Source organism: Megalops cyprinoides, chromosome 1, assembly GCF_013368585.1.
Source record: "Megalops cyprinoides isolate fMegCyp1 chromosome 1, fMegCyp1.pri, whole genome shotgun sequence".
In the NCBI taxonomy this organism is placed as follows: Eukaryota; Metazoa; Chordata; class Actinopteri; order Elopiformes; family Megalopidae; genus Megalops; species Megalops cyprinoides.
The window spans coordinates 52,649,498-52,666,299 of NC_050583.1; the positions used below are offsets into that span (position 1 = coordinate 52,649,498).

Here is a 16,802-nt window from a genome sequence, read left to right on the forward strand (position 1 = left end):
GTCATCCGCCAGACACCAGTGACAGTGACTACATGTGCTTCTCTGCAACGCATAGGTCTGAGCCCCTGACCTCCCAACCGCTGCCTTCAAAATATGGTCTAATAACAGTAACAGTATGTTCAGACAAAGTTTTAACCGCAACATATTTGACAAAATACAGAGCATTCAGTTGCAGAGGCGTTCTAAGGCTCCGTTGTAATCCAAGATGTTAACACTCTAAGTCTGCTCAAAGCCAAGCAAAGCCCCCCACTTCAGGTAAAGAGCACACCTGAAAGAATAATAATGAGCAGATAAATTAACTGAGGGTTCTTCCTCCGTCATTACTGCTCTGCCTGGTGACAAAGGCATGGGGTCTAAGGGGTCTGGTGATCTAAGGGCTTGTCATTTCTCATTTCAGAGGTGATCTCACAATGAGAGCTTATCACCCCGCTGATAATTTCTTGCAAGTGATTCAGCCCCCCGACCCCACCCCCCCAGCAAAACCAGCAATACATAAAATGATATGTCCACTAATGTTTAACCCACCAAGGGGGGGAGGCGCTGGGTCATTGATCTGTTTTTATTAAATTTAGAAAAGTGTTCATCAACAGTTTTTTCACTGACAATAAAACTGGAATTGCATCAGGGATTCTCCCAGCTGAATCAATATTCAATGCCCTGATACTGAGAGCTGGAAATGAAACAAGAGGCAACGTCTGACCCCATCCCCTTGGATTTTAATGAGAGCGGGCACAAATACTTGTATGCCAGAGAAAGGGCTGCAGTGCAAATGTTGGAAAATAACAAAGGTACATGAAGTTGACCCATTAGGGAGAGATGCCCATATTTCATTTTTAGATAGACATGTTTTCATGTGTCCTCGCCAATGGTTGCTGATAGCTGAAATTCAAGACACGCATAGACAGCAGTCTCTATACAACAAGCTATGGGAAACATGAAAGAAAAAAAAAATCTGAGCTGGCAGGTGATGACCTTATTGAAATCAAAGGTCAGAAATTCTCCATTTTCCAACTGTTACAGAATGATTTGATGTTCTTCTTCACTATCAGTAAAGTGTTGGCAAAACCACAGAGTCTGGCCTTTGACTTCATACAGAATGACATAAGATGTTTTTTTTTTTTTGCAACAAATTCACGAGTGCAATTTCTCTGACACTTAAAGATCTGCAATTCAAATCAAGGCTACTAATGGCATGGGGTCAGGAATATATTAATATATTAACCCTCTTAGGTCTGATATGATGTCACTTGAACCTCAAACAGTTAAAAAAAAATGTCCTTTATGGTTTTTAATCAGGAAGGTAATACATTTAAGAGCCATTTGACTATCTGTAATAAAGTTTATGTCACTGACATACTCAGAGAGGATATCTCATCAGTTCCCTGCAGGGATCAAGTTGTACTTAAAAAGAAGAGCTTGGAAAAAAAAATCCATTACTCTAGCACCAACAGTTATAGCTCTCCGCACTCCAAGTGTGCTATCAATTCTCCTTTTTCTAAAATTTCCCTCCATTGGGAAATGAATAAAGGAAAAAAGAGAAAAAACTCAAACAAGAACATTAAACATATTCTGGTTTAAGTCTGAGCAGCGAGGATGGTCTCAGAAGTTTTATATCTGACTTCAGAAAACTCTAGCCTTCGAGAGTGACGTTTTGTTTCCTGTGGCAGTCTTCTGTGGCAATCTTAAAAATATCCAGAGTTTAACGTACCGCAGAATAACCGGGCTCGGTGAGAAGTTTGCCTTCTGCAAATTAACGGCAGACATGTTGAGTTACAAACGGAGGAGTAGTAAACACTAGGAACACAGGAAAGGAGCCTAAAGCTCAAAAGGTAGACAACAACACCACATCTCCGGAGCAAACTATAAACTCTCTTAGTACTCCTTTCTACATCCCTGTTTAGCAGGAGTTTAACTTAAAGAACTGTTTATATAAACTGCAGGGTCACTGCCAAGATGGAGCACTGTGCTTGTACACTTGAGGAAAGTACATCTCCTGAATTATTTCTGCAAATATCCAATGGATAGTGGGTAAAGCTGACAGCTTTGTATGTAAGAGCCTTGATAAATGAGCCACAACAACTACACAGCAATAACCTAGTCATTATGAACAAATCACCATTTTTAAAAAGAAAGAAAATCATGGATTGTCCTCCTCTCCAGCACCTGCAATTACTAAAAGAAGCAGTTTTAGTGAGTGTAGTTACTTCATGCCCTTAGCAACTGATTTGGGATCAGAATGAAAAAATGCAGATAAAACAACTGTAGTTCAGATTAGGGGTGGGAAGACTGATCTAGGATTCATCGTCACGGGCTCCCGAGAGCACCTCGGCGTCCCAGTGTGAACCCGTCAAGCTCGCGGGCTCCAAAGGAGAAAGGGGACTTATCTTAACCGTGCTCAGGAAGTGCAAAAATGAGAAAACATAACTTAATTCGGGCCGTGTTAACTTTGAGAGATAATGAGGAATGACAAACGAGATGAGACGGTGAGCAAATGGGGAGGGAAAAAGCTAAACAAGCCCAGTAATTACTCATTCAACTTTCTTATCTTTGCAGCCTCTCCTATCGAACCGGACAGGACACGGCCAACTGCGACACGTGTCGGAACAGCGCATGCATTATTTACAGGTTGGTTCCCTATCTTCTTACGACAAAGTTTTTTTTTTTTTTTTTTTTGCTCAAAAGCTGTCCTTTCTCCTTGGGGTAAAGTCATGCCGCAGCAGAGAAGGGGCGAAAATCAAACCCTGCTGTAATTGGCTGGGTGTGTCACTGACATCACCGCCTACACAGGAAATGGGCTCAAACGCAGCATGCGAGAGCACCATTTTGATTCATTCCGATACGCTGTCTGAGAGACAAGGAGGAGTAGGAAGAAAAGAGCTGGAATCTTGACCTGGCAGAACTACAGAGAGAGGCCAGAGCCAAGACAGCCAGATAAGGATTGCTAATGGACAGATGGTGTCAGATTGTGCAAGATTGCTTAGCACTGCGTGAGAGGAGTTTTCGGGGGAAACTGCAGAGGGGGAAAATACTGCGTGTTCCGTTGATCGATGAGGCGCTGCACCTCAAGAAGCAAAATGTGACAACACTAATCACTTGAGAGCTGTAATTTATACATGACAATTTCCCCAAAGATATCCGCGACTACGGTTATATTACAAGAAAATCAGTGGAGGTGAAGTTGTAAGCACCAACACTTTTGCTTCAATTTTCACCACACACAGATCCTCTCTGGTCCAAAAAGCATTTGACATTACAGATAACAACCAGGCAGGAATAACTCGCCTCATAAATACGGGGATCAAAATGTTCATTTTTTGGTACTGAACAAGAGTATGGTCAGATGAGCTCTGCATATCTTCTGAGCTATGGTGGTGATTCCATTAGCCTGGTTGACAGTACCCAGCTCTGCGAGACTATGAGGTACGGATCTGCCATCACCCCCGGGAACAGACTGCAGCAAACTGCGTGTTCCCCCGCTGAAATGCGGCGGAGTTCCCCTAATTGAAGTAAACATGCAGTATTAAACAGGGCAGGGCTCACCGGATTCAGCCGACGGAAGGCACGTCACTACTACTTCCACAATCCAGGGGTGGCAGTATAGCATAGTGATAAGGAGCAGGACTTGTAACCGAAAGGTTGCTGGTTCGATTCCCCGCTAGGGCGCTGCTGTTGTACCCTTGGGTGAGGTACTTAACCTGTAATTGCCTCAGTAAATATCCAGCTGTATAAATGGACAACGTGTAAAATTGTAACCTACGTGAGATGCTCTGGATAAGAGCGTCTGCTAAATGCCAATAATGTAATCATCTGAAACCCTCCCCCCCAGCAGGTTTAAAAGCTGAGCCCAGCCTGTCCAATTTCCCATTCCTGGCTTTGGAAATGCAGGTCCTTAGACACATGAAATTTATCCGCTGGCCCTTAGACCGGGGGGGGGGGGGGGGTTCATATATACAGCCCCCAGGTGGGAAACAAATCCGCTCTGGCAATGACGACCTGTCACCTGGTTGCTCTAGCCCGAGCGTCTGGCGCCTCGGTGGTGTGATTGACAGCCTACTCCATCCCACAATTCCCCGAGGGGCCCGCCCCATCCAGGCTTCCATTGCACAGCGAGGGGAAAGGAGCGCACTTGTTTTTAAGTCGGCACTTAGTGGACAAGCAGCCTCGGCCATAAATCTTTCACCGGAAAAAGCACTTCTGTCATCATCTTTTAAGCGCAGCCCCGTTGAACTGAAGGGACTTTTACGAGAGTCACTTCAGGTTAGGATACATCACGCCTGCTTGAGAGTTTTAACTATAAAGGATCGAACGGTTTGAAGTTTGTGTGGAATGTCTTCTTCTTCACCGGCAACTGGAGATTGGTACAGAGGGCTGTCCCCCACTGACTCCACAACTGAGCTGTTCTAGAGGAGAGCAGGAGATCACTCAACTGAAACGTAACTCATATAACTCATCTGGGTGATCCCTCAACGTGAAGACTCGTGCCAGGTCTGGGTGAGGGAGAGATGTCACTCATCTGCCTGTGCCATGTAACCTCCCATTGTGCCCTGGAGGAAAAAATTCAGACATGCGGAATCTAGGTTAGCGCCGTCCGTGCAAGGTTCGCGTTTCACCAGCGCGAAAAAAGGGCCGCGGGGGAAAGAATGGGTTGCCGGCATTCCGGGCTCAGAGACTAGTCACCACGCTGACGGAATCGCAAATGACAAATGTGAAGTGCTCCGTAAAAAAAAAAAGGGAGAGATCTAATTTTAAAGGCGAGTGGTGCCTTTGCAAGCCATTTTGCTCTAAGACACATTCCTGGCAGTTGGGTTCTCATCCCTGATTTGCACGCACTGTCACGGTAAGACACAATAGATATATTTAGATTCTCCGTCCTGGGTTTTCACAGTTTTTTGTACTGGGGGAAACAGGAACTCAGGGAGCGCACAAAGGCCTTTATGATCACGTTTAGCTATTAAGGTATCTGTCAGTATGCATTTACCTAATTCCATTAAGACAGTTAAGCGTATCGTGTTTTGAGACAATGACTACATTTATTTGCAGGAAGGTTCAGACATTCAGCTGAGAACAGAATAAAGACGTGCAAAGCTATTCTAGAGAAATCTAAAGGATGAGGTGACATCCTGAATTTGCAATACGGGTGATGGAATCTAATTTAACTGTCTCATTCGCAGTGTCACACTACAAGAATCACATTATATATTGTATGTCTGCATGATATTAACCTTACTCTAGGTGTATATGTCAGAGGGCTCCCTACGACGAGAGACTGCAATGTGTCACACAGTGGCAGGACTTACAAAGAAAGACATGGGGCTCATTTCACTGGAGGGATTGGTATTTTTTCCTGTTGATCAATAGGTCAGCTCCACAAATGCGCCAAACCAGTAGCATAACAACATCCAAACACAAACGCATTACAATACAGCTGACTGTCCTCTTTCAGAATAATTGAATACTTTGACTTTCCACTAAGGAAGTAGTGGCAATTAAACAGCATCTCTACTCTAGCAAAGACCAGTTCAAATCAATATCCATATCAATATGTACCAATAACAAAGGCTCTTCACTTTAAAATGCCGGAGAGGCCCCATCAGTCAGTCTCTCTGTGTCTATCTACTGCTTTAGTTATAAAGCAACAAGGAAATTGCTCTGGTGGCAGTGCTGGTATTTCTTGTAATGTCAATGACAACCCGATAGGAAGGAGGAAAAAAAAAAAAAAAAAAGGCATGCAAAAATGATTAATGTAATTCTTTCATCTTCCCAGGGTGATCTTTAATCTGGGAATATGAATGTGATACAGCGCATAAAGACCATCACGGCATGAAAGAGGATTTAAAAAGCGTTCAATTTATTTTAAGACCACTGCTTTAAGCCACAGCTCCTCTTGCCGCTTTGTTCACCCGGAACTACCCCCCCCATAATCGAATTATCTCGCGCTACAGCGAATATCGTCTAATGTGCTGATCAAACGGGAAGATACATCTAAGTGGTCTGACTTAAGGCAGCTGCGTTTGGAGATATGCACGATCTTAGCTCTGAGATTATTTTAGACCCTCCATCACCTCAGAGACACCTAGTCCCGTCAGCAAACTTAAAACACATCAAGGACTTCAGACCCATTTTTTTTTTGCCCGAGTGCCTTGTCACCACCAATTAGGTGTTGCATCAGCGCCATATGTAAATGTGTACACTACTGTACGTTCCCCAGGAGCGCCGCTGCAATTACGCAATTGTGAGCAATAACGGGCACAAGCACTATCAGATGGAGAAGGGTGCTTGACTGATCAAAACGGCCTGCGACTTTTAATTTGATGTGTTGGTTCAGCTTCCAAATTCAGGCTGTGGCATGTAATCCACTTCAGATTCCAAATTAAGGGGATAAAAGTAAACAAGGCAGTCTGGAGGTTTTCTGTGCACTGAAATTCCATTCACCCCATATGAACCTTGACAGCGGTTGCTGGGGGGCGTGGGGGCGTGGACTCTTGTTACTGTAAACACAGGGTGTTCTGTGTATGTGTGTGTGTGTACAGATGTTTGACACAGAGCAGAACACTGCACAGCTCCTCACTGCAGTAGCTGGTTGCCGTAGATACCGGAGTGAGCCTTGTGGGAATGGGCGGAAATCAGAATGCACTCGAAGGTATACGGTTCGGGCTCTGTGTACAGATCAGGACAACAAGGAACTGAACACACGCTGTTCAGGGCAGACACACTGGTGTGACAGGGGGGGGGGGGGGACAGCATTGTTTCGTGTCACTGTTCCATACACCCCTTCAGCACAGAGCTGAAAGGTTAAAGAAAAACAAAGTCTAAAGTGCTCTCAGAAGATGTTCTGCACAGATGACTTACTTGGGGAACTCACCGCAGGGGGAACAAACACCGAGTTTCACACTGAGGCGGCACAGAAAAAAAAAAAAAAAAACGAGAGCTGTGGCACAGCAAGGCACATGACAGTTGCGCAAAAAGCAGGGAATAATGAATCTTTCATTAAAGGGGCTTTTGAATATTTTCAAAGAGGAGACGATTATCTTTTGAGAGTGTCCTTCGCGTAATGAGGAAGCAGAGGAAGACGGTTGCACCAAGGCTCTGCGCGTTTCCGACACTCGCTTTCCCTGGTTGAGTGCCTTTGTGCCCGATCTCAACTACCTTCAACAGGGCTTAATAGCATGTGACTGGTAAAATAATTGTTCGTACATTAAACAAGACAGCAAGGCTGCGGATGGTCCATATATGGAAATCATTTGACGCAGCTTCGAAAAATAGCAGGTGTGCACTGTGGAACAGTTAGCTTGTTCTACATGAGGTGTACAACTGCTCATATGCCAAGATGGGCAAGAACCAACAAGGACTGTTAGGATGTTTTCAAAGACCATGTGTGTCCACAGAAAAATGTGGGTTCACCAGGGCCTGTACACACAGCAGCTTGAAGGCTTTCGGACTGAACGGCAGCAGGCACAGTTTTGAGGGAGGCTGTGAGCTCCATGGTCCGGGAGAAAACAGGTCTGCATCATCACTGCCCATCTGCGGGTCTGAACTCCTGCGCGGTTCATGGTCGACTGTCGGACGGCTGGATCAATTGTTCGCGGAAGTAGCCGACCCCGGGCGGACTCTCCTGACATGAAATCTGTGCTGAGTCAGCACTTGCGTGGTTATCTCGGGCTGAGAATGACCTTTTCCTTTCCCATGACTACTACCCTCGTTTTCAGCTTTCAGATACTACAGCACAATTGATTGCCTGATACAAGAGGTGTTCTTGTTCTGACTGAACAGAGAACGTACAGACTCCCAGTTACTATCTATATAATGACTCACGTTAGAGGCAAAGTCAAGCATGTTTTACTCTCACAATGTACACTCACTTATCCATCATAACACAACCAAAGGATACTTTACATTTTCAGAGAGTGGATCAAATTTCAATCCAGTGCAATCAAGTGGGGAGCTCATGTTACCGGATTTCCAGAATAAATTAAGAACTGTGAGTTAATAACTGTGAATTAATAAAAATATCAACTGAATTAATACCATTAATCTCAAGTCCCATATTCTTTCTATATTCCTTTTAACAATGAAAAACAGTGGCTATATACCAGCATCACCAACACTCTGTTGCCACTTCTTACCAATAGCAGAATTTCCCCAAATAGCTGGCTGCAAGACATGACATTTATTTAGACAGATGTCAGACTGAGGCCAATGTCCTATTCTCATTTTTGTGCATTTCGGTGTACTACTTCACAGCAACAATTTTATCTTTTGCATGCAGAAGGCTGTATTAATATTTAATAAGGAGTTTGTGACTGTTCCTCTATCAATTATTACTATAATTGCTAGTAAATTATTTGGCAGATGCTTTCATCACAAGTGACAAATAAGAAAAGTGGCTGACATTGCAGTCACATTTTTATACAGTGTGGCATGTCCACTTGAACCCAGTTGCATAACTGAACATTTTATGTTATTTATGGTTGTTTTGGGTTTCCCTTGGCCTTCTTTGCTCATGTGTTGGAAATGCAATGCTTTGACTGGACGGATATACATCTCCAAACAAATTCAACTATAACTAACGGTAATGATTTCTTGTAGCATTGAGGCTAATTGTGAGTCGTTGTTTTGAATGAAAGAAATTGAAAGCAACGTTGAGAAGGTGAAGGCTATTAATTTAAATCCGGTAATTGTGTTATACCGGGATCTTTCCAACTTACTTCACACTGAACTGAAAACTTCATTCTCCTGCTTTCAAAGACAGAAAACTGCAGAGGAACCGCAGTGTTCACACCTTGTACCCTATTCACACAAACCTGAATAGTGGAAAAATGCAGCCATTTTACAAGATTTAGGACCAGTACAAAAAGGATTTATGTTTGCTTTAATATAAAAGATGATCAGCTGCAGGCACACTTTTCAACTCAACATACCGGTCATGTAGACAGTACAAATACCCTACAGCCCCAACAATACCTTCCTCAACAAAGTACATCCAAATTCTCCTGTGGATACACATGTAGGTTATCTAAGAGGAACAAAAGGAGACAGAAAAAATATGTTATACAGTTATACAGTACCACTCCAAAGGTTGGCCACATCTGATTAAGACAATGGCAAACATAAATTCAGAGACATTTTTATATAACATTTATGCTTAAATGCGTGAAATCTGTTTCTTAGACAAATATAAATAGTGAAGTTGATGCATATATATGAATTTCTTTCCAAAAAATGATTTTTAAAACGTTTTGACTACTTTGAAGAATCTAATATTTGTTTTGATTTGTTTAACACTTTTTATTGTCACAGCATAATTCCATTAATGTTATTTCATAGTTTTGATGTCTTTACAATTATTCTAAAATGTGGAAAACAGTTAAAACAAAGAAAAACCCTTCTATGAGTAGGTGTGTACGAACCTTGGACGGGTAACGTACAATCAATATTACCATACCAAAACTGGACAAACTTGCACAATAAATCAATACTGTTGTTGACATGCTGAATGCACCCGAATACAAGCCTTGTATTTTCGGGTTCTACCAGCAAATAAATACAGGTATGCTTGTCTCATCGAACAGTGTGTGCGTGCTCCAAAGTCAACTCCAAACACTATGTTCTTTTCCTGCGAGAAGAAGCCTCCTTACTCAAAGGGGCATGAAGGATCAAGCCTTTCTTTCATCCTTCTTGGAATCAAGAATAATGAATACAACTGAACAGGAAGACAAACACAGATGTGGAAATACACTGATGTGGAAATAATAATAAAACCACAAGCGACTTGGAAAATAAGCTCAATCAATTCATTATTAAGTTGCACCGTAATTACCGCCACAAACAAACACAATGAAGAGTGATGAATAAGTCAATATTAAGGCTTTCGCCTGCTATAATCACAGCCCCACAAAAGCGTCACATGCTGAGATCCTTGTGGAAGACGGCACAAGTCGATTGTGCGAGCACCCACCACCAGCCCCGATGAATTATTGAATAAACAGATCTCAGTTCCAGCAATCAAACCTGTCAAACTGTGCCGCTCGCAGCATTCTGAGCAGAAACCTGCTGGAAATCAAACGCGTTCCTTTGTTGTGCGAGGAGAGAGGAGAGTGAATGCTCTGGGGTTGCATTTCGCCGCAGTTTCATTCATTCGCTTTCCGGCTCCTAAGGAGGGGCCCTGGAGCACTCAGAGTAGAGCCGCGCTAAAACAATTACTGCCTCCGCTAATGACAAAGTACTGAAACGTTAATGCCGCAACTAGCCGTCGCTAGTCTCGGAAATGACAATTTCAAAGTTTCACAGTTTGCGGCAAACTCACTGAAATGAATGAACTGAAGAAAGCATTGTTTTAGTGTTAGGAGCAGGTCACATTCCAATGAAAGTTGGTTGATCGGCAGTTTTATTGGTGTTGCCAGGTTGTTTGGCAGGCAGTTATGGTTAGACAGCACGGGGAAGGAGAGAGTGAGAAGAGGCTGTGAGGTTTTGCAGACGGACAGAGGTTCTGGTTGCAGCGGCAATGGACACACTCTAATCTCCAATCTCATTAATGTGCATACCTGCACATCACTATGCTCTATTCACAGGGGTATATGGTTAAAAAAACACTGCTGCCAGGACTTCTCACAGCAACAAAGCAGTGATTATACACACACTGCGACACCCTTTTGAATGGCTGCCATCCAATTTACTGGGGACCAAAGTCCTTATCTAGATTATCTAAGATGTCTCTTCTGTTTTTTCCTGTTCTCATACAGGTACATACACTGTAAAATAAGACTGAACTGACTGCAGCGTAATTACATGCTTTTGCCGAGTGATTAATTCATTAATAACTGCCTAGGCTACGCCTCGCTTCGTTTCTACGCAAAGAACTGACTTTTAGAGCTGCGCTTTTGACTCATCACCAAATACGACTGAAATCAAGGCATCTTGTTACCTTTTCAGACTGTCAATGTTTCTTCAGGTGCATTTCTGTATATTTCACCTATGATTTATGGGGTTATCCATCACCCGACACTATGAAGCACAAAGGGGGGAAAAAAAAAAAAAACGAAAACCAATGTCCTGTTTTGACAGTGTTTTGTATAATCCTCTATCAGGATGTGCACCAATTCGCATCCCAGCTGAAAGATCTGGCACAACGACGACTTGCACTCCCCAGTCTCTTCCTTTTGAACCATGCTGCCAAAACCGTCATGCTATGAAAAGGCAGTTAGGCTAAGAACTGCAAAGTCAAAGGTGATTCTATTTGCATGTGTCACTGATGTCACATATGGATTTTGTTTGGTGGGGGTGGGGTGGGGGGGTGGTTATTTGAGCTCTGCTCCTATGGGTCGCCGCATCTAAAATAAATTCTGTCACTCCTGCCAAACAATCTCTTTCTGAGAATATTGGATACCGAATGTGAATTGCATATGTTAAAAAAACGCTGGCACATTCCATCCACCCAACACACTTTGTCAAAACCGGCATTAGACCCTGACAGTTTGCAGAACCTATTTGTGTGTCACACATTCCAGGGAGGGGAAAAAAAGAACTATTCCCAGGACCGTTAATGAACAGCGGGACCAGAAGATAAATCACCTGGAAATAAAATGTGTGTCTGTGTATGCACCTGTGTGCACGTGCGTGGCGTGTGTGTCTCTGTGTGTACATGTGTATAAATAAAGAACATACACATATAGAAGAATGCAATAAATGACTAATAATTACATTATAACATATGAGCTTGGTTGCATGCCATCACTAACAACCCCATGGAATATGGTGTGCACTTCTCTGTGAGGAACACCTGCTGTACAGTACAGCACTGCCCCATTCACATCACCAGTCTTTGGATGCATGCTGAGAAGTCAGTGAATAGCCATAGAACAGGTATAGTTCTCTCCATTTTATCCCATTGTCCCGTTTCCAAGGCTTCCCGGAGCCTCCCCCGGCTTGCGAATGGTTTAAGGAGATTAAACGCTCTGCACTTCCAGCGGCGGAGGTTTTAATCTGAGTGTTTAACTTTGTGCAACCCGGGAATCAGCTGGCTGGTAGGCGAGGGGATTACAGAGGACGAGGGAGACGGCTCTCAGAGATAAATCCGATACAGTCCCCGGCTGGAGGAATATCGTGGTGCGGAAATGACAACTTCTGAACCAGCGCGCTCGCCCTCCACCCTCTCACTTCGGTGAACGCGCCCACATTATCTCAAAAGGGTGGGTCACATGTCAGAGGGGGTATCAATCACAACTACACCTACGAATCAAATGAGACCAGTTTGAGGTATCCTGGCGATGAAGTCTAGTCAGATGCTGGAAGAAAATCACCATTTAAAACCTTGGGGGAGCAGCCTCACAAGGGGGAGTAGGCTCACCTTATTCACCTAGAATTTCAACACAACACCACTTACACTGAAGCCCCTGAATCTGTGTGACAATATGGACACTATTCAGCACTGCTGGGAAAAGTAGTTTTCCACTACTTCAGGAGAAAGGAAGGAGTAAGGAAGAAGATGTTTCTTTGCTAGAGTTAGCTCACAGTTTAAATAGTGCTTCCACAGTGGTTGCTTTCCTTTACTTCTGTGTGAAGATGAAAAGAACTCGTTTGAATGGAATGGCGGTTTGCTAAACAACAAGGTGAGACTTCAGAAAACACAAAAGGCAAAATATGATATATTACATGTGACCTAAGTGCCATCTTCTTAAAACTCCCACTGGACATATGAGCTCCAGTTAACCAGAGAAGAAGAAAAGGGCAATTTGGCAGTGAGTCACGTGGCATGTGATCAAATGCAAAAAAAAAAAAGCCTCATCAGAGCTATGTAAATCCTGAGGTGACAAGATGAACAAGCACATCTGTATGCAGGTACCACAATACAAGTTACATTTACAATTCAGAATACTCACAGTAAAATGGCTATAATTAAAAAAAAATCAGTCTGTAAGAGTGGAATTTCTGCCCTTTAACTTTGTGGAGGATTACAGAAAAAACTCACAGGTTAAACAATACAAAATCATTAATTCTTCTCCATTTTCTACAAGCAAATTATGGACTTTAAATGAACACAGCAAAAAAATGTGAGGGAGGCAATCAAGCATCTCACACACCCCAAATCAAAAACTGCCATCGCATCAACATGTTTGTGATAAACTCAAACGCTCATCATTCAAGCTATTTACTACAACAAAAGGCAAATGAATCATTAATGTCTCTGCTTCAGGGCCATCGGCAGTTATTCCAATATCCCCCTGAGATTAATGCTACAAATTACATACATGTCTGTGGGGAAGATGTGAAACTGCAGACAACACAATCAGAGCTGAAGGTGCTTTCGATTTTGATATAAAGTGATGTTGTGGACTCGATGTCATGGTGGAGTAAAATGATAAGCAAGTACATGTACACTTGACTTTCTTGGATTTGTAATGAGTTTTCTTTTTTCAGTCATAATATCCATAAATTAAGCAGATATTTTCATATTACCATATGTAATGGCGGGCTTAGTTGGGCCGAATGGCCTGTTCTTGTCATAATATGTTATGTTCTTATGTTTTTTTTTTTTTGTTTTTTTTTTTTACTGAAGTCGTAGCTTGGCTAAAGCAATCAACATTCAAGCACTGTATCACTCTTTAGTTTGCCTTGCATTAACGATAAAAATGAGAACTTGATCAAAGGTTTGACAGGAATTACAGTGAAAAAGACAATGATGAATGATGGATTAAAGTTTCTAAAGAGAAAAAAAGCTTTTTAAAGGTACGTTTATACATTAGATTACATTATTGTCACTTAGCAGACGCTCTTATCCAGAGCAACTTGCATAAGTTACAATTTTTACATGTTATCCATTTGTGCAGCTGGATATTTACCGACACAGTTAAGTACCTTGCCCAAGGGAAGAGCAGCAGTGCCCCAGCGGGGAATCGAACCAGCAACCTTCTTGGTTACAAGCCCTGCCCCTTACCACTATGCTACAGCTATGAGAATATGAGAACTTGATGGAAGGTTTGACAGGAATCACAGTCCAAAATACAAAGTTGAATGATGGATTAAAGATTCTAGTGTGGGGGGGGGGGGGAAAGTAAAGTTGGCAATTCAAAGTATGCTTACATCCATAACTGGGAACCTGAGTGCTGTGAGAAGGTGTGGTGGCTGGTTTTTAAGCTTTGTGGGCTTTGTCTTTGTGTTGCAGTGTGGAGCTGGACTTCAAGCTGCAGGAGGATAAGCTGCAGCCCCTGATGAAGAAACTGTGTCCCACCGAGGACCCTCAGTTCCCCTCTCTGCCTTACCCCCAGGAGGCCTTCACCTCCACCCCCAAACGCAAGTCCAAAACCGAGTCCAAGAAACACGCCCGCTGGAAACTCTGGTTTCTATGAAAACCCGCCTTTTCCCCATTTTAGACCGAGGGGGGCGTCCTCATCGTGAAGGGAATCTCAAATCGTGGGTGTTTTTTCAACACCCCCCCTTCCCCCTAACCAACACCCATCACTCTCAAAACCAGTTAGCGCACATCCTGGATATCAAACTGCAATCCTGTGATCTCCTCCTGAAGACAAGCAAAGAGCGTGTGAGGAAATTCCTTTCTTTTTCTGTTTTTCACAGCTTCTAAAATGGATTCAAAGTTATCTTGAACTAATTTCCAGAAGCAGGGTGTGAAATTACACCATGCCAACTTATTTGCAGATCAGCAAGGTGCGAAACAAAATTGGATTTACTCTTCCATTTATTTATTTTTTCCCCAATTCGAGTTTGAGTAAGGAGAGTTAATTATTTATTAACTTATGTTTCAGTGCCCCCCCCCTTATGTTTTTTTTTAATTATTCACAGGTCTGGACATGCTTTTTCAAGGATGTTTTTTTACTACATGCTGGCCTTGGGGAGTCTCTCTTGGGGACCTTGCTGGGAGTATGGGAGATGAATTTTCAAGACTGGAACACAAACATCACCAACAACTTCAACAGCGTATCTGCTTATAGGCAAAGCACAATTCACTTTCAAAAGAGATGTTCAGGATCCATGAGGATGCGCTTTTGAAGGATCGGAGCAGAGTCAACCCAGGATGACACTGAAATCCATTACCTGAAAATATCTCCACGTACTCTTGACAGTACTACGTACTACATAATATGCGAAAAGATAATGAAGTTATTTTTCTATGAATATTTGTTAAGCTAGGCATCTCAATGTAATTTTCTAGACACATATATGAACTTTTATCTCACTTACAAATGTAATGGTTTATTACGCTGCTGTAAGGGGTGGGGTGAGGGGGTTAAATATTTGTTAACTGCATAGTATTTGGTATAAAGGCCTGAAAGTTTTTAAGTAAAGTCGAAAGTTGCAGAAAAAGCATAAGACACAACAAAACAAAGCTTTATTCTTACACTTCTTTGAGGGAAGGAAAAAAAACAGCTCTGTATCAAACACGACACTGTCACACTCACAGACAGGCTTCTGCTTCTAAACCAGCCCGTCGATTCCAGCATCAGAAAGGGAGAAGGACAGGATGTGGACCGCTCATCTCCTCTCATTCCTCCGGCAGTCCAAGGGCAGTTTTCTTGGGGATGGCTTCAATAACTCATCCTCCGTGTTCTTATGTCTGCTGTGGCTCTCAACAGGCATCACAAAATAATTACTCAACGTCGAGTCAGCTGTGATTGTATTACTACAGAATGCTTCAGCATCCTGAGTCAGCAACCGGAGACTCCAAGCGAATCCAATAGGCCTGAATGTCCAATTTTTACTTAATTTGGCCCTGCGTTTTTTTTGTGCTGACTGTTGCCTTAAGCAACTGCTCCTAAAACAAGGTTTATCCCAGAATGAAACTGTGCGTGTCAGTGATGCGTACAGGAATGCAGATGCCCTGTAGGTCACAAGTTTAGAATTAATCTGGTTGTTGGTGCAGTAGGAAAAAGTTTAACCCTGGTCTTCAGGCTCATGGCGAGGACATTAAATATGGCTACCACCGCAACACACACACCAAAATACATCAATAAGAAAGTGAGGAGAGAGACACAAGGCACTCTGATGAAGGCTGTTTTGATATGTTTCCTGTGAAACTATTTGTTTATGTTGTTAGGAATATTACAGGGCTAATAATATTTTAAAGGATGGGTTTGCTGCCTATATTTTATATGAACGATTTTAAGTCAACAGCTTGCAGAGCATAGCAAGTAATGAATAAAGCCAAAAAATTCACTGCCCGCAAGAGAAATGTGCCAAAGTGTACCATAATAAAGGCATAAAAAAATGAACCCCCATATGCTACAATAACCACACTACCATATGACGATACTGCCCAACAGCAGATATCACACCAACTCCATGCCGTCGGCTTTATGTTGACTACATTAACTTCATTAACACACTTCTTAATTGTACAGGAAGGATCTCAAATAGTTCTACTGTAGCATAAAGAGACATAGATGTTTATCTGTACCTTAAAGAAGTGCAATTGATTTATTATGTGCAATATTGTGTATTTTATACTGTTTTTAAGTCAAAGGAAAGCATTTATTATAAGAAATAAAATGTGAAAATATCCGAGTTTTAATCTTAATTAATCAAATTCAAAGGGTGAAACTAAATACAGCACAAATTTAGGGTCCCAGGGGTGAGATGGAGATGAGAGTGCAGGTGCAGCGTATTTAAAGTGGAAATATTCCCAGCGGTACGGCATCGCTTGCAGTGTGTCTCTCAAAGTCAGAAATACCGGAAGTGCCCTGTCATCAGCTAGACTGATGGGATTTTGGAGAAAGCCGCCTGGCCCTCTCTCCAGCACAGCACAAAGCCTGCCCAGTCTCCACAAAGCTTTCAAAATTTGATTGCACTGAGCT

At 42.6% G+C, this 16,802-nt stretch overlaps 2 protein-coding genes across 3 annotated transcripts in view; one reads left to right on the forward strand and one right to left on the reverse strand.

The window, feature by feature from the left end:
• Positions 1-14,702, forward strand: part of LOC118779837 (inhibitory synaptic factor 2A) — a 35,203-nt gene extending 20,501 nt beyond the window's left edge. The window contains exons 3-4 of the mRNA XM_036532130.1: positions 2,554-2,625; positions 14,159-14,702. Coding sequence (XP_036388023.1) covers positions 2,554-2,625; positions 14,159-14,342 — 256 coding nt within the window. The 3' untranslated portion in view covers positions 14,343-14,702. The remainder of the gene's footprint in view (positions 1-2,553; positions 2,626-14,158) is intronic.
• The window catches only part of dock1 (dedicator of cytokinesis 1), a 250,829-nt gene that overhangs the window by 141,281 nt on the left and 92,746 nt on the right, over positions 1-16,802 (reverse strand). The window lies entirely within an intron of this gene.